Source organism: Diceros bicornis, chromosome 6, assembly GCF_020826845.1.
Source record: "Diceros bicornis minor isolate mBicDic1 chromosome 6, mDicBic1.mat.cur, whole genome shotgun sequence".
In the NCBI taxonomy this organism is placed as follows: domain Eukaryota; kingdom Metazoa; phylum Chordata; class Mammalia; order Perissodactyla; family Rhinocerotidae; genus Diceros; species Diceros bicornis.
The window spans coordinates 16,662,821-16,690,486 of NC_080745.1; the positions used below are offsets into that span (position 1 = coordinate 16,662,821).

A 27,666-nucleotide genomic window follows, 5' to 3' on the forward strand; every position below is an offset into this window, starting at 1 on the left:
ATGAAGCTGCAGGTGTTCTGGACCGGGCTGGAATACGCCTGCCGGCTCCTGGGCATCGCCACTGCTGCAGGTAAGACCCCACCTCCTGGCTGCAGTCCCCTGCGTGCTGGACACAGCAGACAGGCTACATGAGGGGTGGGAGCAGGCCACCCAGGCACAGGTGGGCACATCTGGCCACAACTGCCCTTCACTGCCCTTCCCGCTACCTCCAGAAGCACTACTCTGTGGGACAGCAGCAGGTATGGTGGATAAGCCTGGGGCTGGGACCAGGGAGCCTGGTGCTGAATCTCTGCTGGGCACTCCATGACCCGTGCGACCTCGGGAGCCCTCAGTATCCTCGTGTGACATGAAGGGGTCTGCTCCATCTCCTCGAGGGCTATTGTGAGGTGGAGGTGGGGGCTGAAGGTGTAAAGGACCAGGCAAATGTGAGAATCGGGCGCCTCACTGTATAGTCACGAAAATGGTCAACGGAGCTCATCTTGTTTTACTCAAACCACAGCCCCATTTCCTGGAGAGACAATTGCCAGCACTCGGGGCAGGCTGAGCTGGAGGGCTGGACATGGGGATCCCGGCTTCCCTTGGCCCACCCCCCACCTACCAGAAACCCAGGCCCCTCTCTGTCGCCTGACTGCAGGAATGCACTATGGGTTTGGAGGTAGAAATGGTTGCCTGTGCTGGGCTCCTCCCCCTCGCCCAGCCTGATCACCGGGCTGCTCAACTGGCCGGGAGGACAGACTGACTGACATTAGAGCAGACCCAGTGCAGCCGCGATCCTGAGTTCTGCCTCCTCATTTCCCCAACGCTCAGCTCCCATTCCACCTGCATGGCCAAGATCTGTGCGGAGGAAGTGAGCAGGCGGCATCCTGAATCCTGAGCCCTTAGTCTGGGCCCCACTGTCCTTTGGGGACAAGGAAGACACACTCACTGCCATCAAGTCCTTCCTCACCACTGGGCAAAATCTTACGCATGGGTCTTGGCAAGTGGGAAATGTCCCCCAGCTCAGACTCAAACAGTGCTGGTTCCAGCCCCAGCCCTGTCACTTGCTGATGTGTGACCTTGGGAGAGCCACCTGGCCCCTCTGGGATGGCATTTTCTGACCTGTAGGGGAGATAACTGGACCTGTTGGCCAGGTGTTTTGGAGGATCAAGGATGCACAGAGAGCACAGCTAAGGGGAACCAAGGATGTACACCTTCTGAGAGAAGCCCACGTGACATATTTCAGAGCTCAGTGGGGACCTGTGTCATTCCCAGGGAGCCAGCTTAGTGGGCTCTTCTAGCTTCAAGGCCGTGAGTCAGCACAGGAAGTGCTGCTGCAGGTCTAATCCCACCCCTCCTGTGACATAACAGAGCACCTGAGCTCAGTAGGAGCAGTGACCTTGCCCAAGGTCACAATGCAGGTCAGAGGGACAGCCAGCCGGAAGCCCATATCCTTTGACTTTTGAAAAGGCCAGGACTCTGGCAAAAGAGCTCCCTGCTTCCCAGGGTAGGAAGCCTCACCCAGCAGACACCAGGAAGGGTCTGGAATCGCTCTGCTGAGGGCCCTGAGTAAATGCGCTGGGTGGGGAGCAGCTTCCGTGAGAACCACCTTGTCACCTACATGTAAGGGAATGACCACCAAGGCCCCCAACAACCCATCTTGGGGAGAGGAAGGTAACCCTAAATAGAGTTTTCATGTCTGGAGTTCAAGTCCTGGTCTGCCACTGTTGTCCTGAGTCCGCTCTGCCTTTCTCCAGGTCTTGGTTTCCAAATATGTAAAATGTCCTCCTTTCAGCTGTCAGAGAGCACAGTGATGTTCTTCCTGCCACACTCTGCCCAGAGCTGAGGCTGCCTCCTGATGGGAAGCTGTTTGAAGATGTATCTATTCCTGTGATAGATTAGCAAAAGACAGTTTACAAGTCTCAGCCCGTGGAAGGCTCTGCAGCCGCGGATGCACACACACACACACGTACACACGTGCACACTGCTCCTCTTAACCAGAACACTTATCTCTGTGCAAAGGGCTGCTGTTAATGCTAAGGAAGGGCCTCCTGCTTGGTTTTGATATAAGATCCAGGCTAAAAATAGGCCATGAATTGCCTTCTAATGGCCAGGCTTTCCAATAACCTTGTTTAAGCTTTCTAGAGTGCTGGGGGCAAGCAGGAAGCTAGTGAGAGGGGCTTTGGTGCTCTTGGGCAAATCTCAAGTTTCTTCCAACGTCACGGAACTCCTGGTCTGTTTCCAGCATGTAAGATTTGCAAATTCCTCATTCCTTTAAGCCTCTTTTATGTTGAAATCTCTTTTGAGAAGTCCAGGCCTCATTTATAGGGGCGTTGCTCCTAGAGAGGAAAGAAGACTTGAGACAGAGGCTATCACTTTGCAGAACCCCAGGAGGCCTAAGGTGGCCCCTGGTCCCCATGGGAAGGAGTGTGTGTTCTCTAGAATCTAGGCAAAATATGTGACCCAAGGTTACCTGGAGTGTGACCTGCAAGGACCGGGCAGCTCCCGATCCAGCAGCCTCCTCCCTGGACCACCTTCCCCTCTGTAGACGGGATCTGGGGCTGTCAGAGGTTCCAAGTGCACCAGGCTCCGGGGGACTCCAAGGGGCAGCACGGCCCGGTGGCTATGGCCGCAGCATGCTCTGCACAGGTGCTGGTTGGCTGAGCTCATCTCTTCCTCTCCACCCAGCCCCTTTGGAGGAAGTTTCATTAGGATGTCCAGTGGTGCCCATGGGCCATTGCTGCCCAACCCCCACATTCAGCCTCACACCATGAGTAGGCACAGACAGAGCGTTGCCACCGCCAAACAGGGGTAGACAGACCATGGGGAGACTGCACCCAGCGGAAGTGTTTCTAAAATTAGAAAATTCTCTCCCTTTGGACTAGTCATAAGTTTGCAGGTCATCACAGACCCACTCCCCCCTCATTTGTCTTACACTTGGCTGGCTTCACTCATTTGCGTTACCTCCCTGGGCCAGGAAGGCTCTGTGTGTGTGTGTGTGTGTGTGTGTGTGTATGTACGCGCATGTGCGCGCGAGCACACCTGCATGTGTGACCTCTGAATGCCTCTGTTGCTGAGATGTGGCTCCAGGAGCCGCCCAAAGAAGCAGACACAACTGGGAAACTGCACACAGATTGTGAGCACTCTGCACCTCCCTGTGCAGATGCTGGACACCTAGCTGTCCATTTCTCAAAGCAGGTTCTCACTGTGCCCACCTGAAGGCAGGGCCATGATATCCTGAGTCAGAGACTCAGGCCCCATGGGGGGCTCACCCCTGTGATTTGTTCTCACTACAAATTAACCATCAGAAGAGGGGAACTGGGAAAATGGGTTTTAACTGAGATGGGAGCACAGATGCCCAGGGTGCTTCTCGTCTACAAAATAAGAAAAGGGCATGTCTGACAGGATTGTTCCCATCTCTGTTCTTGGAAGGCAGGATTAGCCTCCCTTTGAACTTCTGCATCCCCTCTATCTACAAGGGTGGATCTCCATGAACTCCCTCACACTCCTCAGCCCCTGCCTCAAGCCTGCAGGGAAAAGATGGGAAGAGCACCCTGTGTCGGGGTAGATGAGGCACCTTGAAGACCCTCTAGACTCAAGTGGGGGTGTGGAGGGAAGAGGGCAGACTCACTTCCCCGGGCCCTGAGCACTGGAGGGAAAGCCTTACAGATGTGTCCTGGCACACAGGTGGGTGTGGGGCTCCCCAAAAGAGAAAATGCTGAGGAAATGTCTCTGGGCCCTTTGGTGAGGCCTCCCAACTCTCCTCAGAGCAAAGGGACCCAAGCTTGGGGCTTCTCACTTCCAACACTCGAGGGCTCTTCTTCACTCTCCCAGCCTCTGCTCTGCGGGTAATAGCTGATCACAAACATTCTTTTTTGAGTATTTACTGTGAGGCAAGCTCTGTGCTACATGTTTTAAATACAGTATTTCATTTCATTCTCATAACTACCCTTTGAAGCACCGTCATGCTCTTCCTCATCCCCAGTTGAAGGTAGGGGAAACTGAGGCTTGGGGAGTAAAGCACCTTGCTCAACATCTTACAAACAGGAAGCAAAGGGGCAAGATTCTAATTGATGACAGTCTACTCCTGAGGCCCTACTCATAATCAATGTGCTCTCCACCTAAATCAGGCTGAAGGACATGTCTTTTCATGTCTTGGTGACCCCAGGAGGCAGGATGCAAAACACACAGAGGGTACCAAAGAAGCCTGGTTTAAGTCACCCCGTCAGTCTACCCTAGTGCCCCCACCATCAGTCAGTCCCACCCATGCAGAGGCTCAGGAAGGCAGGGTCCTTGTGAGGATGGGCACAGTTACATTGAAGCATAGTAGGATGACCAAACACTTCCTAAATCTAAAGACATGATATCTGAACACTGATATCTGATCCAGATGCTCATTGTCTGTCCCTGAATGATTGCTATGCATGCTTTGACTGGCACTACCATGACCGTCCAGCCAAACTCACTCCTGGACCTCATCCGGGGACAGCCAGATCTGCACACATTTCCAGAGGGAACTATCACAGTAGGACCTTCCATTTATGGGTCCTGAGGTGCATGACTGACAACATGCTATAAAGTCATTATCTTGCTGAAGCCCCCCCAGTGTCTTTGATGGCCAAATGCTGAGCTTAGTCCCATTTTACAAATGAGTAAACTGAGGCTCAGAATGTTTAGGTAGCTCGGCAGAGGTCACACAGCCAGGACACAGCAGGTCTGGTGCTGGAGCGCCAGACTGCCCATTTGCAGGGCCAGGATTCAATGGGACGTCCAGGGGCTGTCGGCACAACGCTCCAACGAGAAGAGCGCTAGACAGCCAACAAGGAAATGTGCTAGGACTGAGACAAGGCTATTTTGAGCAAGCCCTTCTTGTCAGGCAAATGTGCTCTTTCTCACAAATCAACTACTTTGGATCAACCTGGGATCACTTAGAGGTTTTATTTGATCCAGTCTTTCGACCCGTTAACCTCTTCTTTACTGAATAGAGAGAGCCACATTCCTCACAGCCTCATTCCTGGCCACACTCCATTCAAAATGGAGACTGGCTTATTAATATAGCCTAAGAAAAAAGAAGAATTTAAACCCAGACGTTCTCATTATTTTTTAAAGAGCACAGCAAATGCATAGTTTGACCTTAGCCCCATCAAAGCCTTTGAAAAAAAAAAAAAAACATTAATGCTTCTGAGGCAATCGTTTTGGGCCCACCATGCTAATTTCCACCCTTCTTAAATGTATAGCCCTGTGACCACCTCGTGCCATCTAATGATACCTCATGCGCTCCAACACGTCCACAGGTGGATTTATTACCCAAACAAGATCACGTTGTTTTCAGAGCCTCCCAATGGATGTTGACTGTTTTTCTTTTCCCATCCAATTGTCCCAATGAGTAAATGAAATATTCCTACCTCTGTTCCACCCTCCTACCGCTGAAAGATAACATGATTTTGTTCAAGCATTTCTTTCTTTACTTCTTTGTGCCTGTGTCCTCCTTCTTTGGTTTAGAACAAGAAATGTGGAACTCCACTTAGGATTCATTTATTCAGTGAATATTTGCTGAGTTCCCACTTTGTGCAATGTAGACATACGGATTCAGATGGTAGGAGCTCCGCCCTAGAGAAGCACATGGTCTGACCAGGGATACAAGCCAGTAAGTTCACGTCTCAGCATCAAACACTGAAGCATAGTGTTGGGGAGGGTGGATTTGTGTCCTTCTCTACCACTTACAAGGTGTGTGACCTTAGGCAGCATGTCACCTAACCACTTTAAACATCAGTTTTCTCAGCTATGAAACGAGGATAACAAGTGTATCTACCCTCTGGGGTTGTGAGCATTCAATGAAACAATGACTAAAACAGCAAACTGCCTGGCACCTAGATTCTCACTCAGTGCTGGTTAATTTTAAAGGAACGTGCAGGACACAGGGACTGCACAGCAGGAGTGATGGGCTACTCTTGCAGGCTGGAAAAAGAAGGGAGATCAGAAGAAAGGAACAAGGTAACATATGACCCTCGAGGCTGGAAAGGGAAGAAGGGGCTAGACTGTGAAAGATTTTACACTGACTAACATTTTCCTTCACATTTTGAGCTTGGGTCACTAATATCAGCCCACAGAAATTTGGTTATTTCTATAGCACACGTAGTGATCAAACCAGAAGGAAGATGGTAGCCTTTGTTTATTTTTCATGGGCTGACAGTTGTTTTAGGATTTTTCCTTAGTTCTGTACAACCATCTGAAGAGGGCTATTATCAAAAGAGTGTAGTCAGATACAAGTGGAGGACGCTGGGAAGAGGGAGCCCACCTGGCTTCCCCTGAGCCTTCCTAGCTTTCCATAGGCCAAATAAAGTTCAGATGAAGAAATGTGGTATATGTGGCATGGATAGAGAACATTTAGAGGCATGGTCATTGTTTTCTGGCACCAGAAAAGCTGCCATGTGGAAGAGTGAACAGACACATTCTCTTTGAATGTGAGAAAGAATAAGAAGCAAATACTTTGGCCAAATACCTTGACCTGAAATCAAGACCTAGAAGAAACTTTCTCCTTCTCTTACAAGAAGGATGTTATTCTGTGTTAGAGGCAATATCCTCAATAGTATCAGTGAACACTACAGGTCTGTAGACTCCCTCCATGTAAATGATATCATCACCAAAAGGTGGTGTATTGGCCCCAATGGCTTCACAGGTGTATTCTACAACATTAAAGGAAGAATTAATATCTGTGCTACACAAACCTTCCACAAATTTGAAAAGGAGTGAATATTTCTTAACACATTCTATGAAACTAGCATTACTCTGATACCATAACTAGACAAAGATATCACATGAAAAGAAAACTATACACTAATATCCCTCATCAACATAAATGTAAAACTTGTGGAAGTTCTAAGAAATCAAAAAAAAAATGTATAAAAAGGATAATATATAATAAGCAAGTACAGTTTATCCCAGAAATGGAGATTGCTTTAATATTTGAAAATCAATCAATGTAACTGACTATATTAACAAAATAAAAAGGAAAGCTATGTTATTATCTGACTAGATACAGAGAAAGCATTTGACAAAATCCAATATTTTGTAATGATAAAAACCATTATCAAACTAGTGATAGAAGGAAACTTTCTCAGACTAAAAAGGGCTGTGAAAAACCTACAGCTACTTAAAAGTGAAAGACTGAGTGCTTTTCTCCCGGTGTTGGTAACAAGACAGGGATGTCCACTCTCACCAGTTCTAGTCAACACTGTACTAGAGGTTCTAGCCAGTGCAATTAGGCAAGAAAAATAAATAAAATGCATACAGATTAACAAGGAAGAAGAAAAACTTGTTATTCACAGGTGACATGATTGTCTATGGAAAATCTGATGGAATCTACCAGAAAAGCTATTAGAACTACTAAAAGATTTAGCAAGGTTGAAGACACCTATAAGTAAGATCACTATACAACAATTGTATTTCTATATACTAGCAACAAACAATTAGAAAATAATTTTTTTAAATACAATTCATGATAGCATCAAAAATATGAAATACTTAGGGATAAATCTGACAAAAAATGTAAAAAAAAGCCTGCACACTGGAAACTGAAAAATGTTGCTGAGAGATAGTGAAGAAGACCTAAATAAATAGAGATATTTTATGTGTGGGTAAAATGACTCCATACTGTTAAGAGACCATTTCTCTCCAAAATTGCTCTACAATTTGGATGCAATTCCAATCAAAATCTCAGCAGGGTTTTTTTCCTAAAAATTGACAGACCATTTCTAAAATTCACCTGAAAATGCAAAGGTCCTAATATAATCAAAACAACTTTGTAAACAAAGAGCAAAATTAGAAGATTAACACTACCTGATTTTAAGACTTATTATAAAGCTACAGAAATCAAGACAGTGCAGTATTGACACAGAGAAACACAAAGAGACTAATGGAACAGAATAGAGTCCAGAAATAGACCTAGACATATATGAACAAGAGAGTTTTGACAAAAGTACAAAGACAACTTAGTGTAGAAAGGATAACTTTCTCAACAAATGGTACTGAACAATTGAATATCCATTTACCAAAAAATAAACTTTATCTATACTTTGTACCATATACAAAAAAAAAATGACTCAAAATGGATTCTAGACCTAAATGGAAAACCTAAAACTATAAAACTTCTCGACAATAGATAAAACCTTAGTAACGGGTTAGGCAGAGATTTCTCAGATACAATACAAAAAATTCAATCCATAGAAGAACAAATTGATAAATTGTATACCATCAAAATTAAAAATTTCGCTCTTCAAAATATCATGGGTAAAAGAGTGAAAAACAAGTCAACAACAAGACATGATGGCAAAAAAGCACAAGAAAAGATATTCCACATCAATAGTCATTAGGGAAATGCAAATCAAAACCACAATGTGATTCTGCTACATACCTACTAGAATGGCTAAAATTAAAAAGACTCACCATACCACGTGTTGAAGTGTTGGCAAGGATGTGGAACTCTCACACAGTCCTGTTGGGGATATAAAATGGTATACTCACTTTGGAAATAGTTTGGCAGTTTCTTAAAAAATTAAACACACACCTACCATATGATCCAGCTGTTCCACTCCTAGGTATTTACCCAAGAGAAAGGAAGCCTACGTCCATACAAAGATTGTACATGGATGTTCATAGCATCTTTACTTGTAATAACCAAATCTAGAAACAACTCAAGTGCCCATCAACAGATGAGTGATAAACTAACCAAGGTATACCACAGCACTCGGCAATAGAAAGGCATGAATTACCAATACATGCTATGACAGGGATAATCTCAAAATAATTATACTGAGTGAAAGTAAATAGCAAAAAAAAAAAAAAAAATGTACGCACTGTATGATTCCACTTGTATGAACTTCTAGAAAATGTGGACTAATCTCTAGTGACAGAAAGCAGATCAGTGATTACCTGGGGGTAGATGGAAGGATGGGAGGGTAGGATTATAAGGATATGAGGAAACTTTTCGGGTGATAAATATATTCGTTATCTTGATTATAGTGATGGTTTCCTGGGTGTATACGTATGTCAGTACTTACCAAATTGCACACTTTAAATATGTGCAGTTTGGAGGCCGGCCCCCTGGCGTAGCGGTTAAGAGTGCATGCTCTGCTGCTGGCGGCCTGGTTTCGGATCCCGGGCACGCACCAACACAGCGCTTGTCAGGCCATGCTGTGGTGGTGTCCCACATAAAGTGGAGGAAGATGGGCACGGATGTTAGCTCAGGGCCAGTCTTCCTCAGCAAAAAGAGGAGGATTGGCATGGATATTAGCTCAGGGCTGATCTTCCACCCAAAAATAAAAAAAATGTGCAGTTTGTTGGATGTCAATTATACCTCAATAAAACAATCTTTAAAAGTGGATGTGTCAGGGGGCCGGCCGGCCCCGTGGCTTAGCGGTTAAGTGCACACGCTCCGCTACTGGCAGCCCGGGTTCAGATCCCGGGTGCACTCCGACGCACTGCTTCTCTGGCCAGGCTGAGGAGGTGTCCCACATACAGCAACTAGAAGGATGTGCAACTATGACATACAACTATCTACTGGGACTTTGGGGGAAAAAAAGGAGGAGGATTGGCAATAGGTGTTAGCTCAGAGCTGGTCTTCCTCAGCAAAAAGAGGAGGATTAGCATGGATGTTAGCTCAGGGCTGATCTTCCTCAGAAAAAAAAAAAAAAAAAGGTGGATGTGTCAGTTATCTACTGCCAAGCTGCAAAACCTTAGTGGCATCCAGCAATAAGCTTTTGTTGTTCACAGATCGGGGTGAGTAGGCTACACATTTCTGCTAACAACGGCTGGGTGTGCTTAGCTATGTGGGGGTCAGACGGCTGTTGGTTTGTCTAGACTGGCCTTGGCTGGGATTATAAGGGCCACTCTGCTCTCTGCATCCCTCATGCTCCACCAGGCTGACCCAGGCCTGAGCTGATGATAATGTCAGAGGCACGAGAGAGCAGGCCCAGATCATGAGCCCACTGCACATCTGTGCTCACACGGTGCCTGATAACACCTTGTTGCCCAAAGCACATCACACTGCTGAGCCCAGATTCAAGGGATGGGGAAACAGACTTCTCTTTAGCATGAGGGACTGCAAAGTCACATAATAAAGGCACGGATACTGAGCGTGGGAGGGTTTGGGACATTGTTGCAATCTACCACAGGGACTATACAAGGTCAAACAAAGCAGGCCTTCTGGATGGTCAGCTTTCGTCTACGGCTCATGTTTAGACAATCTAGTAGAGAATGAGTGGACGCTCTCACCTTCAGGAATTCTCCCCAAACAGGCTTGTGAGAGGCAGCAGAGTGTACTGAGCGCCACACTATACTCTAAAATCTCTTCTGAGTATCTAGAATTTTCTTCTGTGGAATCTTGGCCTTCTCTCACAGTGTCCCCAAACCCTGGCTCATAGGTGTCAGCTGAATGGCTCTCAACACACAGGTAAACCTCCCTGCCGTGCTTGGAATCTGCCACAACTTCTCCTGAGGTAAGAAGCCTGCGGCTACCGCCTTATTGTCTCAGTGGATTCTTAGCAACTGGTTCCAACATCTTCATGTTCTTAGAAATGTTGAAATCTAGCTTTCATCTCTGCAACCAGCTATGACCCCTTGAGAACCTAAACCATCCCCAGCCATCGTCATCAACCGGTGTGTCCTTACCTGAGATGTCCTTACAGACCCTCATACCAGTAGGAGAGACGCCATACTTGAGGATGAAAAAGAGTATGAACACAATGTGATGAGTTATGATGCTACCCTCAGCAGCAGTGACTATGACATTCTCATCCAGCTCCCCAGGCATCCAGGGCCAAGATCACTGCCTAGCATGAAAAGCCACTTAGGGTGGCATCTAGTGACCTTTGTGAAGTGTCCTATGTTGCCACCAGCGCCCTACACTGCATGTAAGACAGGTGTCAAGACTCAACCCAGCGACGGAGTCAGAACGGAAAACCTACAGCCAACCATGAGGTTTGTCCTGAGGCAAAATCAGCACGAGGCCGGAAGCCATGGGGTGGGGCTGGCCCCTCCGCAGTCAGCACCACAGACAGGCCCCATCCTCAGGAGCACACTGGCCCTGAGCCCTCCTGGTCCCTAGCAGATTGCACAGAGGACGGTACACAAGAGATGTTGAGGTGGATGGGGCTTTGGACCGTTTATATCCCAATCAGGCCTGCAGAAGAAACCTGAGACAGGAAAATCAATGAGTGAAATCAGTGCATGGAGAAGAGCTCTTCAGCCGCATAAAAATGTGTACTAATGGAAGGAAAGGATGAGAATAAACCCTCTCCTCCCCCTTGAGAGTACTGATGGGAACAACCTGCCTCTCCTAATGATTCTATTAGCCATCATCTACATTTGCACAATACTCTATAATTTACTAAGACTGAATGCTTATAGCGAGTTATGCATATTTTTATTATTCTCATCTTTCAGAAGAGGAAGCAGATGAGGGAGTTATGATTTTCTTGAGGAGCCAGGACTCAGCTTTTCTGATCAAGCCTCACATTCCCTTCACTACAGCACAGCACTCTCAGACCTTTCACCAACCCACTCTCTGAGATCAGAGCTTCAGGGTGCCCGGAAAGAGGCTCAGAAGGAAGCTGCCTGGTCCGGGCCTGCACACAGGCCGTTGGTCCAGAATCTCTGATCCCTGCTAAGCCTGAACTAGAACAAACAGCTCGGGAAGGAAACTCAGAAGAAAGCCCTGGCCTCTGCAATAAGAAAATACTGTGCTGTAGTTAGACCCAACCCAGACAGGAGGGACAGAGACTAGAGGGAAGGGGACAAGATGAGGAGGCCAGGCTTGTCTACAAATGCTTGAGAAGGAAGAGCTGGCTCTAACTGGTACCATGCAAGATTCCTCCCTGGAGATTGTGCTAGAAGAGAGAAGGAGGGGTGGGTGGGCTGCACTGATGTGGGCTTGTAATGTGGTTCTGTTGGGCTGGGATGACGGATAACAGGATACTGAGGGACAGATAACGGGGTGGGATGGAAGGAGCTGGCAGGCCACTTAATAGCACGGCTCTGCCACAGCACCCCTCCTACCTGCAGTGTAAAGAACAATGCAACTGCGATCAAATCTGTTCTTGGGGACAATTCTTTCTTATAGAGAATTTGTTACAGTGAAGCGCTGATTCTGGGGCCGTGAGTGGCATTTATCCCCCTGTTTCCATTGTCAAACTGTCAGCTCCTCTGTCCCCATGCCCAGCTAAGGGTCAATTGTTGGGGTGAATTGCTGATGCATGTTGCCCATTTTGCACTGAAGTAGAGCCCTGTGAAGACAGAGTTTCAGAGATGCCAGCCAGGCTGACACATGAGGAGGAAGGAGGACCGCAAGTGTAGGCCAAGACCCAGGAGGAGCTAGAAGCCCTCAACCCTGGGTCACGGACGACTCTGGATGCCACGGCTGGAGGCACCACTCTGAGGGTCACACTAGGGCCATCACTGCCACTGCACAGCCCTAGGAGGGAGTGCTTCCTTAAATTTCGAGTCAGCGCCTCTTGAAATTTTGTTCCCAGCGGACTTGCCGACCCATCCCTAGTCCTGGTGTTGCTGGAAGCCATAACTTCTCTGTGTTTTACTGACCACCTGACTAAATTGGGAAACCTGGCAGAGTTCCTCAGTCCAATTCCACACAGCAGTGACCACAGCTGTCCTCATCCACGGGGTTGACAGGAGGCCTTTGAGAGAGCAGGTGGCCACCTATGCAGTCTGGAGAGACAGTCAGGAGACAGGATGGCGAAAACCCTTCTCACACACCAATCCCATTCTTCACTCAACACCCCACCTTCCAATTTAAAGCCACACTTCATATTTACTTCCTGGCTTCTGAAATGCAGAGTTCTGGAGACTAGCCCCCCGAAAAAACATTTAGGAAACTCCAGGCCCTCAGTCAAAACAGTTTTGAAGTCTTATATTTATGTCACGTGGAACTATGTTGCCTTCCAAAGATAGCTTGTTCCTGGCGCAGCTCAGGGAGCACACACGGTGAGGTGCTTCCAGGGTACTGGCCCACGTGGCTGCCTAGGATGAGTGTTGGATATAGTTCACAGAATTCTCCTACAGTAAGGGATCTCATTTTTATTTTCCCCACTTTTTCCACTGGGAATTTTGCAAAATGAAGCTGCAGGAGGGACCTGCTTTGGATAAGGCAGAGCCTCACGGATCCTCCATGAAATCCTGAGATATAAAACCACTAGTAGGGTTCTATGGCCCAAAAGTAGTCCCCAGACACCACTCCTAGGACTCCATCTCCAAGGCTGGGCACACATTTGGGCAGGGGGATAGGTGCTGCAGGACTTGGGAGCCTGGGAGTTGGCTTCTGACAACCAAGCTGAGGACCCCGTGAGAAGGGCCAAAGGCCTACGGGGCAGTGGAGGATGCTCACCGTTGAAAGAGTCAGAATACAGACCAGGGACATCAAGGCCAAAAATCTCAAGTAGTTAGAAGATAGAAAAAGCTGATTTTCCAGTTATCTGTGGCTGCATAATAAAACCACTCCAAAACTTAGTGGCTAAGACTACAACCATTTTATTATGCTCAAAATTTTGTGGTTCAGGAATTCAGGCAAGGTGCGGTGGAGACGAATCCTCTCTGCTCCATGATGACGGAGGTCTCAGATGGGGTGGCTGGAATGGGTCGTCTAGAGCCACATGTCTGGGGCTTCAGCTCTGATTGTTGGCTTGGTTCATCAGTTCTTCTCCACTTGGTACCTTCTGGGGCTGGGATGTCCAAGATAACTGCTTCACTCACATGTCCTGTGCCTGGCTGGGGAGGCTGAACCAGCTAGGGCTGGCTGTGCATCTGTCTCTCTCTCTCTTTCTCTAGTAATTGCTCTGCACAGTAAGCTTGGGCTTCCTCACACATGGCGGTCTCAGGAGTGTCAGACTTCTTACATGGGGTGCGGCTTCCCCCAGAACAAGCATTTTAAGAGGCCTGGGTGGAAGCTCTTTGTGAATTAGCCATGCAAGTCCTCAAACTTTATTTGTACACCATTCTATTGGATAAGTGAGTCACTAAGGGCAGCCCACATTCAAGGGAAAACAGATTAGACTCCATCTCTCAATGAGAGGAATTGCAAAGAATTTGCGGCCAGCTTCCATCTGACACATCTGTTGTCATAAAGAAATGCCACATTGCATTGCTGTAATTAGAGTATCTCGCACACCTAAGAGTCTCAAGTACATGGGGTCAATGCCCATTTTTCTGCCACAGAGCCCAGCCATCATCTCACAAGGTCGCTGGGAGTGTTGCTGCCCGAGGGATCAGCAAGAATGTCTTCACAGCAGGACCATTCCCGGCTCACTTACCTTAGAGACGGCAACTAGCATGACCTTGAGAGCCTGGAAGACCTTCAGGGAGATAAGTGTTAGGGACTAGAGTAAATCCTTGTAGAAGCAAGCTGGATCCCCAGGGTACCTAGCTGCACCCAGACTGTGGAGGGAGAGGTTTTCCCAGGACCACAGGGCACAGCTTTCTCCGTGGGCCTAGCTCTCTTGGAGGGGTGGGAGGAAGTTACAAGGTGAAAGGAGACTTGACAGTTTGGGCCCAGGAAGCCAACTGTGACTGCCCTAGTGTGGCCCTGTGACCTTGCCAAGCCCCAGGAGCTGCAGAGAGAAGCACCAAGAGACAAGGCCCTGCCCTTTACTGGTACACAGAATCTTGGCCATGGCAGTTCCAGATTCTTACGCTGCTCCATCCTCCTGACGTCACCTTGCCTGCGTTCTCTGTGGAGCTGTCCTCAGTTCCCAGGCAGAATGGAGCCTGCACTCATCCTGTTCCCAGAGTGCTGTGCCTATTCCTACCCTCACCATCTCTTTAGTTCCTGGGTCCGGGACCTTCTGCCCGGGCTCCAACGTGTATTCCTTTGCATGCTGTGCTTTACTAGACCTGGCATGGAGGACATGCCATGAATGAGGGTGTAGGCTGACCACTGGGCGCTTTGGACCCTGACTGTCAGGGGCAACTCTTGGGTTGCTGGGTGGAACTGCCCTGGGTGGGGAGATTCAGGCTACAACTGCTTCTGACACTCAGGAGAGAGCTCTGCCCAGGCTGAGGGCCTCATGCGGCTTCATGAGAGCCTCATGCCAGATGCCTGAGTTGAGGGACAGATGGGTGGTCACCACAGTGACCCACAGCTTAGGCACCAGGCAGGTCACTGAAGTAGTGAAGAGGTCATTTCCTGCCTCATTTTGATACAGTCATTACAAAAATCCATTCTCAGCTGGGCTTGGGGGACACAGTGGTCCACTGCCCATAACAACACTAGTCTCATCCATGTGGCACCTCCCCCGTGGTCAGGAAGGCCCCCAGGAAATGTCCTCCCCCACCTGCATCTCTGGTTCTCATCAGAGTCCTTCCTTGACCCCTTTCTGGGGCCTGGGGATGCTGGGAATTGGGCCAATCCCAGCCCTCAGCCCTTTTCTACCAGCATGCCTTGGGCAAGGTGCTGCACCTCCAAGAGACTTGTTTGTATCTTTCCGTAACTCACATGTGGTTGACAATTCCCTCCCCAAGGGATGTTGTGCAGATTAAACAAGATGCATCCCACCCACCGTAGGAGGGCAGCAGAGGCTGCGGGGCTGGCACACCCAGGGAGCTTCCAAACTCAGACACCGTCCAGTCACCTGTGACCATCCCAAGCCTCTACCTTTCACTGCCCAGAAAAAGCCAAAAGACCAGACACAACAGCAGGGCACATCCTTCTCCTCAGTGCCTGGGAAGCCTCCTTGTCTGGACCCCCAGACAAAACCAAGCCTCCCCTCCCGGGCCCCTGTGCCCAGCACCCTGCCCTAAAGACAGGTGAACAGGGTCACCTGGCCACACCATCAGGAGCCACAACCAGAACTTTGCTTCAAGCCCGGCCAACAAAGTAACTAGCGGCTCCCAGTGCTCTGGGAGAGCAGGAGGCCAAGCACCCAGAGCAAGGCCCTGTCCCTCAGCCACCGCCGCACGTCTGCCAGGCAGTCTCGGCCAAATATCAGCAAAGCTCCTTACCCAATCCACTTGAAATGCTGGTACAAACAGGTCACTCAGCTGCTCCAGAACACTCAAGGCCCCCTGCCCAACCTGTGGAATCTGGTGTTTAAAGACCCACAGTCTGGCCTCAGTCCACATATACCGCCCATTGCCCCCTTCTGTGCCTCTGTTCCAGATGAAATAACTCGCTGCTGTGGTGGAGAGGAGGGGGTCTTCCTGCATGCCGTTCCCCTTTGTTTGCATTTGTCCGTTTCCTGCCTGCCTTCCCAGTCCCTCTTGGTTAAATCCTCTTTATAAAGTCCTTCCAGATAATCCCCAGGAATGGCCCTTCCCTCTTCTGGCCCCAGAGCACTTAGGTGAGCCTCTCCTACAGCCTGGGTCACTGTACACCTCTCAGTTCATATCACATCTCTCCTGGACCAAGCACGCCCCAGAGATGAGCCCAATGCCTGACTCCAGCTCACCTTTGGGCCAGATGAGCCCAATGCCTGACTCCAGCTCACTTTTGGGCCTGACCCCAAATCACCCCAACAGGAAACCAACAAAAGATGAGATGGAAGCACAGTCTAGGGAAAGCTGCCAGGAGACACCAAAGAGCGTGGGCAGGCCACTCCCAGGCAGAAGCAGACCCAAGGGTCGGAGCCACAGGCCAAAAGACAGATGTGAGGGACAGCAGAAAGGACTTCACTTTGTCAGCGTTGTCTCAACTCGCATGGCCTACCTCCTAGAACATAAGCCCCAGAACTAAGAGGATCAAGCAGAAAGCAGTGACCCGTTGGCCCTGGTGTCAAAGGGCCTTAGGCCTACCATGAGAATCCCACGGGATCCCCTTACAAACCTCCTGGCCTGAGGACCCATACTCCTGACTCTAGCCCTCTGCTCTCCTCCTCCAGTTAAAGGGCATCCCTCTGTCCCCGGGCTTGCAAAATCCAGCACAGTGGTGGTTGGTTGAGAGCTTTCAGGAGGGTGACCCCACTTCCCATGGTGCAAAATGGTCTAGCTGGAAGCTGGGAAAGCTAGCTCCGGCTGGGAAAGGCTCGAGTTAGGGGGAGGAGGGAGCTTATGCGTACTGGCCACCTGACATCTGCCAGGCACGGAGCCCTGCATTTCAGACTCTTTATTTTCTCTAATCCAAGCAACAACTCTGTGAGATATAACTTATTCTCCCCATTCCACAGATGGGAAGACCTAACTCAGAGGAGTTCAGTACTTATCCACAGTTACCCTGGTAATAACACACACAACTGGGATTCCAACCCAGCTCTGTCTTTCCTCTGTTGTTACTTTGATTTGGTTTTTTAACTGCAAACCAGCTGCCTCTAGAGCATTCCTCGAATGCCTCTTTGACTACTGACCCTTTGTTTCCCTCAAAAGGCATCAAAATAGCTCTCCACATGCCAAATGTTGCAAGTCAGGGAAAGGGGCTGAGTTCCCAAAACCCTTCCCTGCCACCTGCTTGTTGTCCACCAGAAGACCATGCAAATCTACAGAGACCACAGATGTGAATGCAGCCCCTGCCTCACCCCGAATGTGCACATTCAGAAGCATCAGCCTGAGGCCAAAGGCCCTTCTCCAGGCCTGAGTGGGAAGACCCTTCCCGGAGCTGGATCCTTGCACCAAAAATTAATAAGTGATTTCATTGACTGTGACGCGCTGCCATCAACTGGCTTATTGAATCCTCATAAGCATTATGTGCAGGAGGGATAACGAGGAAACAGGATCAGAGAGACTGAGTGACTCAGCTATCAAGTGGCAAACATGAGACTGAAATGCAGGATCTGACCTAGGCACTCACAGTTGCTTGTTTGTTTTGCTTACGCTCTCTGTGCCTCAGTTTCCTCTTCTGTAAAATGAGCATAACAAAGGACTTTCACATCAGACTGTTGTGATGATCAAACGAGTTAGTAAATGCTTAGTGCTGAGAACAGGACAGGATACAGAGTGAAAACTAAATAAATAGGTATTCGCCTGCACAACACACACACACACACACTCCCTCCCTCACTCACTGGCAGACAGTGAAAACTGGGAAACTGCCCACCACCTGGAGCCAGAAGTCTCAGGCTAAGTCTGTTGGTCCCTTACTTGCTGCCACGTGTCCTTGGGAGAATTACACAAGGTCGCTGAGCCTCACTTTCCTCCCTGTAAAGCAGAGACAATACGGCTCCCTGTGCCGCAAGGCTGTGAGCAGCCAGGACGTGTGCGTGACCATCGTGTCTAAACTCTTAGGTGTCCTGCACGTTACGCTGACCCTGCGCAGGGCTGTGCGACTGACTAGCACCCCCGACCACTCCCCTGGGATGAGCCAGTGAGCAGCTAGAGCCTGGAGAGGATAGAGGCACAGTGTCGCCCACCGCTCTGGACCTGAAGCACAGGGATCATTGGGACCCTCCATCACTAATGAAAACTAAGAAAACGCCCCCCTCCCCTTCCTAGATGGAAGCATTCTGTCCCCTTCTGCCTGAAGTACTTCCACAATCCCCCCCAGAAGCGAGGGGTGGAGGCACTGGCAGCCTGAGTGAGGGGCTCTGTCCTGCATTTCAGGAGATGGCATTTCTGCAGTGGACAAAGGGCTCGGGACACCCAGTGATGGAAGCTTATGCAGCGTCTCTGCCAGAGAAGAGAGGAGGCATCAGGCTCAGGCAAGCAGCCCCCTGCATGGCAGAGACAAAGGGCCACACATGGGCAGCCAAGTACCACAGCTCAGCCTTGCCATCTTTGACTTTGCTGGAGGGAGATGAGGTGAAGCCACAATTCCACAAACATAAGGTGTGTCATCGGAGCCCAGAGAGAGGAAAGCAGGGGGCATGGGGTGTCATCAATTAGGGCCAGAAAAAGGTCTGATTAGTGGACTGACGCAGGTCCTGGAGGAAGGTCTCAGGACACCTCAGTGCTGTCTGGAATGTTCCATCAGTGAGTGGACGGGGTCAGAGCAACGGCTGGTTGAGTGAAACCACGAGACCGGGGAAATCTCCCTGAGTAGACAACCAGGAGCCAGCAAGTCTGGAAGGGTGGGTCTAAGATGAAACTCAGTCTGGACAAATGGAAGGTGAGGCGTTTGAACATACACAACAACTGCCAAGAAAGGGCAGGAGGAGAGACGAGGCTGAGCAGCATCTCGTGTCAGAACAGAACCCCAGGGGCTTAGTCAGCCCTGGGTCCAAAGCCATGAGCCAAGAGTGTGAGATGCAGTTGCCAAACCAGCAAGTGAAAAAGAGGTCGCAGAAACAGCAAGAACAGTGATCTGGGCAAGGGAACAAAGTGGGGACCGGTCCCACCCGTGGCCAAGCACTGAACCCAGACACAGCACACTCTGGCAGGGTCCTGCACAAGGGGAGGGTCCTCGAAGCCATGACACGTGGAGGACAGCTGTGGAGCAGAGGGGTTGATGGCCTGTCAGCGTGGGCTGTCTCTGGGGCATGACCAACACGGGCAGAGAAGGGCAGGCATCTGTGCTCTGGGGATGCTGGATTAAAAGACTTCTGGGGTTCTGCCTGAACTCCTTCTGGTTTCCAGAGACCAATCCAGAAGGCTCCTTGCTCTCTTGCATCTTCCCAGACACAGCTCCCTGTGCCACATGAAGAAGAGCATACTCTGGATCCCATTCCCAGGAAGAAGGGTCCATGCGTGGCCAAGGAGCCCTCCACAGGGCAGTACTCTGGCATGAAGCACCTGAGCCCACTCTCCTCTCCTCTTCCCCCCTCAGTGTTGATCGGCGTGGGCGCTGAGACCTTCATCCAGGGACAGTTCAAAAGCCTGGCTTTCTATCTGCTGTGAGTACGTGTGCACGTGCCGCTCCCTGCCTGCATGTTCTGCTCCGGTTCACCTTGAGTCTGTCTGCTCAGACTACCCTAGAGCAGCACCCCCTTCCCATGCTAACTCCATCCTATCCCAGAGGTGGAAGGAGTAGAGGGGGCTTCTAGGATATTCCCTGGTTTGGGCAGGGCTTTAGTCAGACCATCCCATAAATCAACCAATTGTCCTTCCATCTACCCACCGATCCACCCCCCCACCCCCCCACCTATCCACCCACCCATCCACTCACCCACCCACCCATCCACCCACCCATCCACTAACCCCCCCACCCACCCACCCATCCATCCATCCATCTGTCCATCCATACATCTATCCATCTATCCACCCATCCATCTCTTCAGTCTTTTCTTTATTCAGCAAACATTAACGGAGCTGTTGTTTTAGAGAGAGGGGGAATCAGCTCAAAGGACTATATACATGATCCCTTCCACATGCTGAGCACAGTTAAATGTTTTATTTACATTATGTCCTTTAACTCTGATAGCACCATAGAAGTGCATATTGTCCTAGTTTTGCAGATGAGAAAATTTCAAAGGAGTAAACAGCTCAGCCCACGTCACCAAGCTCATGAGCAGCAGGGCCCAGTCTCAGGCCCAGGTCCGTTTAGTTTCCCAGCCTCTGTCCTTTCGTCTCTGCCAGCTGTCTCTGCAAACACACCCTGGCAGGAAGCAGATCACTGTGTCCCTGAGTGGGAGGAAAGCCTGGGGTCCCTGCTTGCTCTGACCTCTCAGCTTCTCGGCAGCCCCATCTGAGAGACACAGGGAGCCTGTGCTTTCCAGCCACGGTCTGCCTGCAGGGTCGCCAGGCTGCACGCTCCACCCCTCCACAACCACCCTCATCATGGTGGCCCCGTCTGTGTCCTAAAAGGCCCTCCTGCCTCAGGGTGGGCTCTTTGGTTTGCTAAGTGAATCACACCCACCATCTCCCAACCACCTTCCACCCTTCCAGTCCATTTCCACACAGCCACAAAATTAGCCACCTGGAAACACAGGTCTCTCTGACAACCTTCAACAGCTGCCACGGCCTCCAGCCCACACTCCTTGGCTATCTTCTGGCCTCCACCTTCTTTCTTGTCATTCAATTTACACCCCAGGGGTTTCTGACTCTCTCAAACTCACCCGCGTCACCTCACCCCTAAGCCGTTGCTCATCCTATTGAGCACCCGGGGGCCTTTCCACCCACTTCAGCATTCCCAAAGCCTGACATTCCTTCCTGGCACTCTGCCCCGGGAAGCCTGCCCTGAGCCTGGAGCCTCGCTGGCTGGAAGTGGCTGCTCCTCTCTGAACTCCCTCCACATCTTACTCAGCCTGTCCCCGGCCGCCGTGCACTGTCTCCCTGGAATCTAGAAGCAGGCTGGGGCCTTCCTCCTCTCCGCACGGTTGCCCAGCTCACCCACAAACATGACTTTGGGGACGAGGTAGAGGTTATGACCCAACTCTAACAGGTCAGGGCCGTGGCTGCTTCATGCAGACGGCTTTCTGCCCAGGACCCTGCCTCTTCCTGACTGCTCTGTCCCTGTCTTGAGGAGACACGCTGCCCATCTGGTCACTCTGTGGTCCAGTCCTAGATGTCACTTCCAGCCTCTGGTCCCCCCGCCCCTCACTGTGAGCTAGTCTATGTTCCCCACCCACGCCCTGCTCCCCAACCCTGCGACATCGGAACCCACGGCCCCTCCTCCCTCCCACACATGCAATCTCCCCTGCTGATCTCGGGCTCCGGCCACTGTGTCCCTCACACCCAGAGCATTCACCGATTGTAGCACACCCCGTGTAAGTCCACCACTCCCTCTCCATGTCCCCGAGACCCAGCAGGGGCCGTGGTCGAGAGCAGGCACCAGTATGATCTGAGTTGTCACTGGCTTTCTCCTCGTTCTTCTCCACTTCTCCTCTCCACACTTGCTTCCTCTCCATCCTCCTGTGAGGCGCCTCACCACCTTCCTCACACTTACCCACAAATAGTGGCTGAAGGGTCCACATGGCCAGCATGGAGCGCTGGGCAGTGGCGTTGGAGTGTAGGCTGTTGCTACCATGGCAGGGCTACCAGCTTGGATTGGTGCCCTGCTTGAGTGACCAGGCTTCCCTGGCATCAAGAGGCACAGCCTCTGTAGCACCAGACGGGAAGTCTGAATGAGTCACTTCACTCCCTGAACCTCAGTTTCCCTCTGTCCCAGGATGTAGGAAAAGGCAATGCCATTTGTTTTGCAAAGTATGTGCCGTGGTGTGCTTGCTAGGTACACAGGCTCTGAAGTCTGAGTGCTGGGTTCAGATCTTACCCGTGATGATACTGAGCAGCGGTGTGACCATAGCCAGGGGCTTGACCTCTCTGTGCCTCAGTTTCCTCACCTGTAAACTGAGAGTAATTATAGTGCTTCAACAATGAAATCGTTACCAGGACTAAATGAATTGATATTTGTAAAGCCCTTAGAACATGCTTGGCACAGTTATCCTTATATAAATGTTAGTTATTACCATTTAAAAGCCAAGGAGTAAGAGGCAGACACAAGGAGGCATAGAGACAGCGGGAGAAAGTAGAGATTAATTACTAAATGGTCATGCAGAGAGAGAATTGATAATAACTGACATTTATATAATAACACTATGTGCCAAGCACATCTGAAGGGCTTCACGGGTATTAACTCATTTAGTCCTTATAACAATTTTATTGTTGAAGCACTATAATTACTCTCAGTTTACAGATGAGGAAACTGAGGCACAGAGAGGTCAAGACCCTTGCGATGGTCACACCGCTGATCAGTTACAGGGGCAATGCCCAAGGCCCTGAGGAGACCCTGGCCCCGACCCACCTTCCCCTGCAAGTCAGCATCTCCTCTCACTCATTCACTCACTTCAATGCATGTCCATGGTGCACTTAACAATAAGCTTTTCCCGGAGTGGCCTGGGCTGCATGGAAGAATTAGAGAGGGAACGCCCAAGGGAGTTTACAGACTGGCGGCTCTGGTCACTCAGTACAACATGGAGTAAAAAGAGGTGACCAGACAGACAAGAGGAGGAGAAAGGAGTCCTTCCAACAGGGACTAGCCTGTGCCAAGGCCCTGTGGCACCTGATAGCTTCCTATGTAGTCAGAGGAATATAGAAGTTCATGTAGGGCTTTAAAAGGCATGCTAAAAAATTTTAACTCTATAGGCCAGCAAGACCCTCTAATAAAAATTGTAAGGTCCGTTCCCAAAGACTCTGATATATAAAGTCTGGGACTGGCCCAGGAATCTATGATTTTACATATTCCCCAGAGGATTCTGTAGGAGGGTCCCTGGGCCACACTTGGAGCTTGAGGAGCCTTTGAAGCATTCTGCTTTGGGAGGAATATGATCAGATTCAGGTGTCAGAAGGAGCTCTCGGGGCAACCTGATGGTGACAGAGTGGAGGAGCGGGAGGCAGGGAGGTGAGGGCCAGGGAATCAGGGAAGCCAAAAGGGGGAATCTGGTGCAGGGGCCTAGGAGCAATGCTCAAACTCAAGTGACACAGATGAGGCCAGAGAGTGGGAGCGATTCTAAGGCTATTTAAGGAACACAGATGACCACTCCTGGTGGCTGGATGAGGGGAGGAGAGGAAGAGGGAAAGAGGTCGGGGATGGATCCAGCTTGAAGGCTCGCACAGTCAGGCAGTGGGTGTCCGTCCTGGTGACAGTAGATGGAAGGACATTCCTTCCTGTGTCCACACAGGGTGCTGGGGTCAAGGCGGTCTTCCCTGCTGGCCTGCAGCTCCTTCCTCACCTATCTCTGGGCCCTGGGCACCGCCGCCCCCCCACTCGCAGCCCAGCCCAGCGCAGGCCCTGGTGTCCAGGCCGCTTCTGGTGGATGCTGGCTGGGTGACAGGATTAGGTCAAGCAAGTCCAGGTCGGTTGGTCAGCTGTAGATGCCCAGGAGGCCAGGGTGCTGCGAGAAGGCAGCGCTTGGGAAAGCAAGGAGGGAATCGGAGGGCGCCCAGCCCCCTCACCTGTCTCCACCACAGGTTCATAGGAGCTGCCGTCTCCGTGTGCGAAGGGGCCTACTTTGTGGCTCAGCTGCTGGCCATCTGCTTCCAGTAAGTAGCTTCCAGAGAGGCCCCTCCACCACCCCCAAGTGCCAGACACCCCCAGATGCCTCTACCTGTAAAGCCACAGCCTGGACAATGTCCTGTTCTCGAAGCAGCCGTGGACAGGTTCCCTCCCCACAGTGCAGTGAGCCCCAGCTCAGCCAAGGGTTCAGGCCTGCAGGGCTCAATGGTCCCCTCTTCCCTGCTCCCAACCAGCGGAGCAGACTGACATCTTCATTCAGGGCCTGCTCCCACCCAGAATTCCCCTGCAGAGTCCATCCCTGACCTCCAGAACAGTCACTGCACCCACGTCCCGCCGTTCATTGCGGAGTGAGAACCCTGCAAAAGGCTCAGTGTGGAATGAGCAGAGCTGGGTTTGAGAACTGGCTCTGCCTCCTGCTGGGACCTGGAGACAAGCCAGGGGGCACAAGCCTCCACACCTGTTTGCGGGAACAGGAGCACAGGCTTTGCAGGATCTCGGAAGGCCACATGGTCACGGAGGCCCGTACCTGTTGCCCAGCAGTGCTCAGTTTGTGGAAGCTGTCATTAGTTTGGCCAAGGGCTGTCCCTGGACCATGGCTCTCAGGACCTAGACAGTTGGGTCTCTAGGCGGTCAGTTAAAGAGCCAGGTCTCAAATCCAGCTGTCCTGGCACCTTGCAAGGCCACCAGCTGCCTCCCAAGGTGACCAGCTCTGGGGCAGCAGGCATCTCCCCTGTCTGCTGGATTCCACTGCCGAGGGATCCTTGCAACTTCTCCAGGATCAGGGGATGGAGGAGCCCTGAGCCTAAAGGGGCATTTTACCTGCTCTGGACCTGTCCACCACCAGCCAGGGGCTGGTCACAAAAGAATAACCACCAGGGGGCACCAAAAACCCATGGCAGCTGGGTGTGGGAGGAGGGCCTTGCTCTAGGCCAACACATTCCCCGCCAGCCCCCACCACTCCCTAAAGCTAGCCTGAGCAGGATGCAGCTGTGCAGGGAGAGCTCCAGACCAGTTCAGAGGATAAAGAGATGGACCTAAAGGCAAGCGCTTTCCTCCTTTGAAACCTGGAGAAAGGCAGCACCCCTGAGGAAACCTGCTCAGTATCAGGCCTCTGCCAGGCCCATGTGTGGTCCCTGCGTGCTGTTTAGGAGAGAAGCCCCTTTAGGCTGATGCCGTCTCATGCCTAGGCAAGGCTCTGTGAACAGGGTGCAGCTGGATTCCAGCCTGCTCACCCACGTGGCCAGGCCACTTGTGCAGTGCACGATCCACGCAACCATCCCAGCCAGGTGTCTCCCATACTGCACGCCTTCTCCACTCCACTGTGGGCTTCCCAGCAGGCCCCTGAGTCTCCTACCCTCCCTCCCACTGCCGTTGCAGCATCCTGAAAGGATTTACCTTCCTTCCTCCTTGACCAGAAAGACAGGGCTGGGAAGCCTTTCAAATAAATTGTGGATCCTCTGGAGGGGCTCGGGCAAGACCCCTAACTGTGGAAGCCACAGTCAGGACTCCAGCCCCTGGCGGATGTTCAGCCAGAGGCCACTGCAGAGAACATGGCCACAGAGGACCCTCTCCCGGCCTCGAACAGCCTTGTGTGTTGCTGGGGCTTTCCTGGGTCGCTTCCTGCTTCCTGCTAACCCTGGACACCCTCTTCCAGGTGTCAGCCGGGGTCCCCGGCCTACAGAGCAAGGGAGAAGGCCCACTGGCTGGGCTGCTTCCAGAAGTTCCTGGCCTACGTACTGCTGTCCGTGGCTTGCTTCCTCCACCCTGTCCTGGTCTGGCACGTGACCATCCCAGGTAGGAGCTCCAGGAGGTAGTAGAGGCAGGCAGCCCCCCCCTGCAGATGGGCTCTGAGCAGAAGGGGCTGAATCTTCCTTTCATAGGCCCCCAGTGACACTGGCTCCAGGGCCCTCACTGGCCCCACTGCCTTCTCTGGTCTAAGACGTGGGGATGAGGAACTGTAAGATATCCTCCATGCCGATTAAGTGGCAGGAATGTTCCAAGAAGCGCATCCTTCATGTAGGTGTCCAGATGCTGCACCAGAAAAAGGGACCTGGCTTTCCTCCAATGCCTGTGTGTGGTCCAAGCTCTCAGAGGGCACGGGATGGTCACTTCTCTGCCCAAACCCTTCTGCGTCTCCCCGGCAGCTACCAACTCAGGTCCAAACTCCTCAGCCTGGAACTCCAAAAGACCTTCACAGCCTCATCGTCTTCTCCCACTCCAACTTAGGGACTCTGCTGGTCAGCCTGGTTTCTGATCACAGAAGCCGGGACTCAGTGCTCCCACCTCCTGGGTTTTGTCCATGCCCTTTTCGCCTAGTACCCTCCTCTTCCCTCCTCCCTAGCCGTGAAAATGTGCCCCTCCTCACAAGCCATCTAAAATGCCGGGAAGCCAGCTGCCCAGGGAGACAAAGTTGAAAGGCAAAGCTTCCTCTTCCTTTCTGCAGTTTCTCCTAACGTACCTGTCACAGCCTCTCAAGGCCACTCGGTACGCCCTCCAGGGGACTCCTGAGCAGGACTCAGCACTGCCAAGGCCAGAGCCAGCCATAGCCTCTCGCTCCTTGGAAAGCGATGGAAAGCGAGAGACACAGGAAGCCCGGGACCTGGCAGGCAGGGCAGCCACCTTCCTCACTTCCTCTGGATAGGGCGGGGCTCCTGGCAGAAGGCCCAGAGGAGCAGGTCTCAGCCTAGGACAAAGGGCCTCTGGCCTGGAGGCTGGGTGAGGGGCCAGGAGGGGGACCAGTGCTATGCTAGCCCCACCCAAATTGTACTTTCCTCTGTGTTTACTGGGGAGGCTGAGGGGAAGGGGGACCTCCGCACTTCTGGGAGTGGAAGGCAGTCCAGTTCAGCAGAGAGGGCCCCATATCCACAATAGAGTCCAGGCCCGTGGAAGGCGTTACAGGTCCAGCCCCAACAAGCCATCCTGGGAGGGAGGCTGAGCATGGTGATGGGAGGCTGGGCGGGCAGCTCCAGGGTCAGCTGTCAACAGGAAGGGGGCCTCAGGCACAGGGTCCCCTGGCTAGCAGTCAGGGTGAGGGCCCAAGAATGGCACTGGCCCTGTTGACATCCCTCTGCCGGGCCTCAGGCCTGCCCCCTGAGTCTGACGTGGGTTTGCGAGGACAGTCAGGAGTGAGGGCTGGAGCACAGGGGCCTGAGTGTGGTCACACAGGCATGCTGCAGTGGCCCTTTGGAACCATGGGCTCGGACAGCCTCTGGCTTTCCTCCAAGACACGCCCAGCATGCTGACCTCCCAGATCTCTTCCAGGCTCCATGCTCATCATCACTGGCCTGGCCTACTTCCTGCTGAGCAAGAGGAAGAAGAACAAAGCTGCCCCAGAGGTGCTGGCCCCCACGGAGCAGTACACGGACCCCTCCAGCAGCGCCGTGAGCACCACTGGCTCTGGGGACACCGAGCAAACCTATACCTTCCACGGGGCCCTCAAGGAGGGGCCTGGCTCCCTCTTCATCCACATGAAGAGCATCCTGAAGGGGACCAAGAAGCCCAATGCCCTCCAGCACTCAAACGCCCTGACAGAGCTGACTCTGGAGCCAGCTGACTCGCTGGCCAAGAAGAAGCAGGTGCACTTTGAAGACAGCGTGGTCAGAATCATCTCCCCCGAGGGCCTGGACAACGGGGACAGCGAGCCAGAGGAGACCACCTCTGACACCACCCCCATCATCCCTCCCCCCCAGGCCCCGCTCTTCCTCTCTTCTCTCACGGGCACCGGCCTGTTCTGAGCTGATTGCTCCAGCCCTGGGGACATTCAGTGAGGAGACCACATAGACTGATGGTCCTGCCTGGAGTTTCCTGAGATCCAAAGGCCCTCCAGGGAGCTCGGGGTCTTCACAGGTCAGCTCTTCAAGGGGTGACCAGAT

The 27,666-nt window shown here is 51.5% G+C and overlaps 1 protein-coding gene across 1 annotated transcript; it reads left to right on the top strand.

Annotated features, from left to right (window-relative positions):
* TMEM72 (transmembrane protein 72) lies at positions 1-27,528 on the top strand. The gene is made up of 5 exons (XM_058542654.1): positions 1-70; positions 19,670-19,736; positions 23,749-23,820; positions 25,449-25,588; positions 27,056-27,528. Exons 1-5 carry the CDS (start codon positions 1-3, stop codon positions 27,526-27,528), a joined length of 822 nt encoding a protein of 273 aa, XP_058398637.1.
* The last annotated feature ends 138 nt before the right edge of the window (positions 27,529-27,666 follow it).

Coding starts and splice junctions, on each gene's coding strand:
- TMEM72 (XM_058542654.1), top strand. CDS start 1: ATGAAGCTGCAGGTGTTCTGGACCGGGCTGGAATACGCCTGCCGGCTC. Junction 19,737..23,748: donor AGCCTGGCTTTCTATCTGCT/GTGAGTACGTGT, acceptor TCTCCACCACAG/GTTCATAGGAGCTGCCGTCT. Junction 25,589..27,055: donor CTGGCACGTGACCATCCCAG/GTAGGAGCTCCA, acceptor GATCTCTTCCAG/GCTCCATGCTCATCATCACT.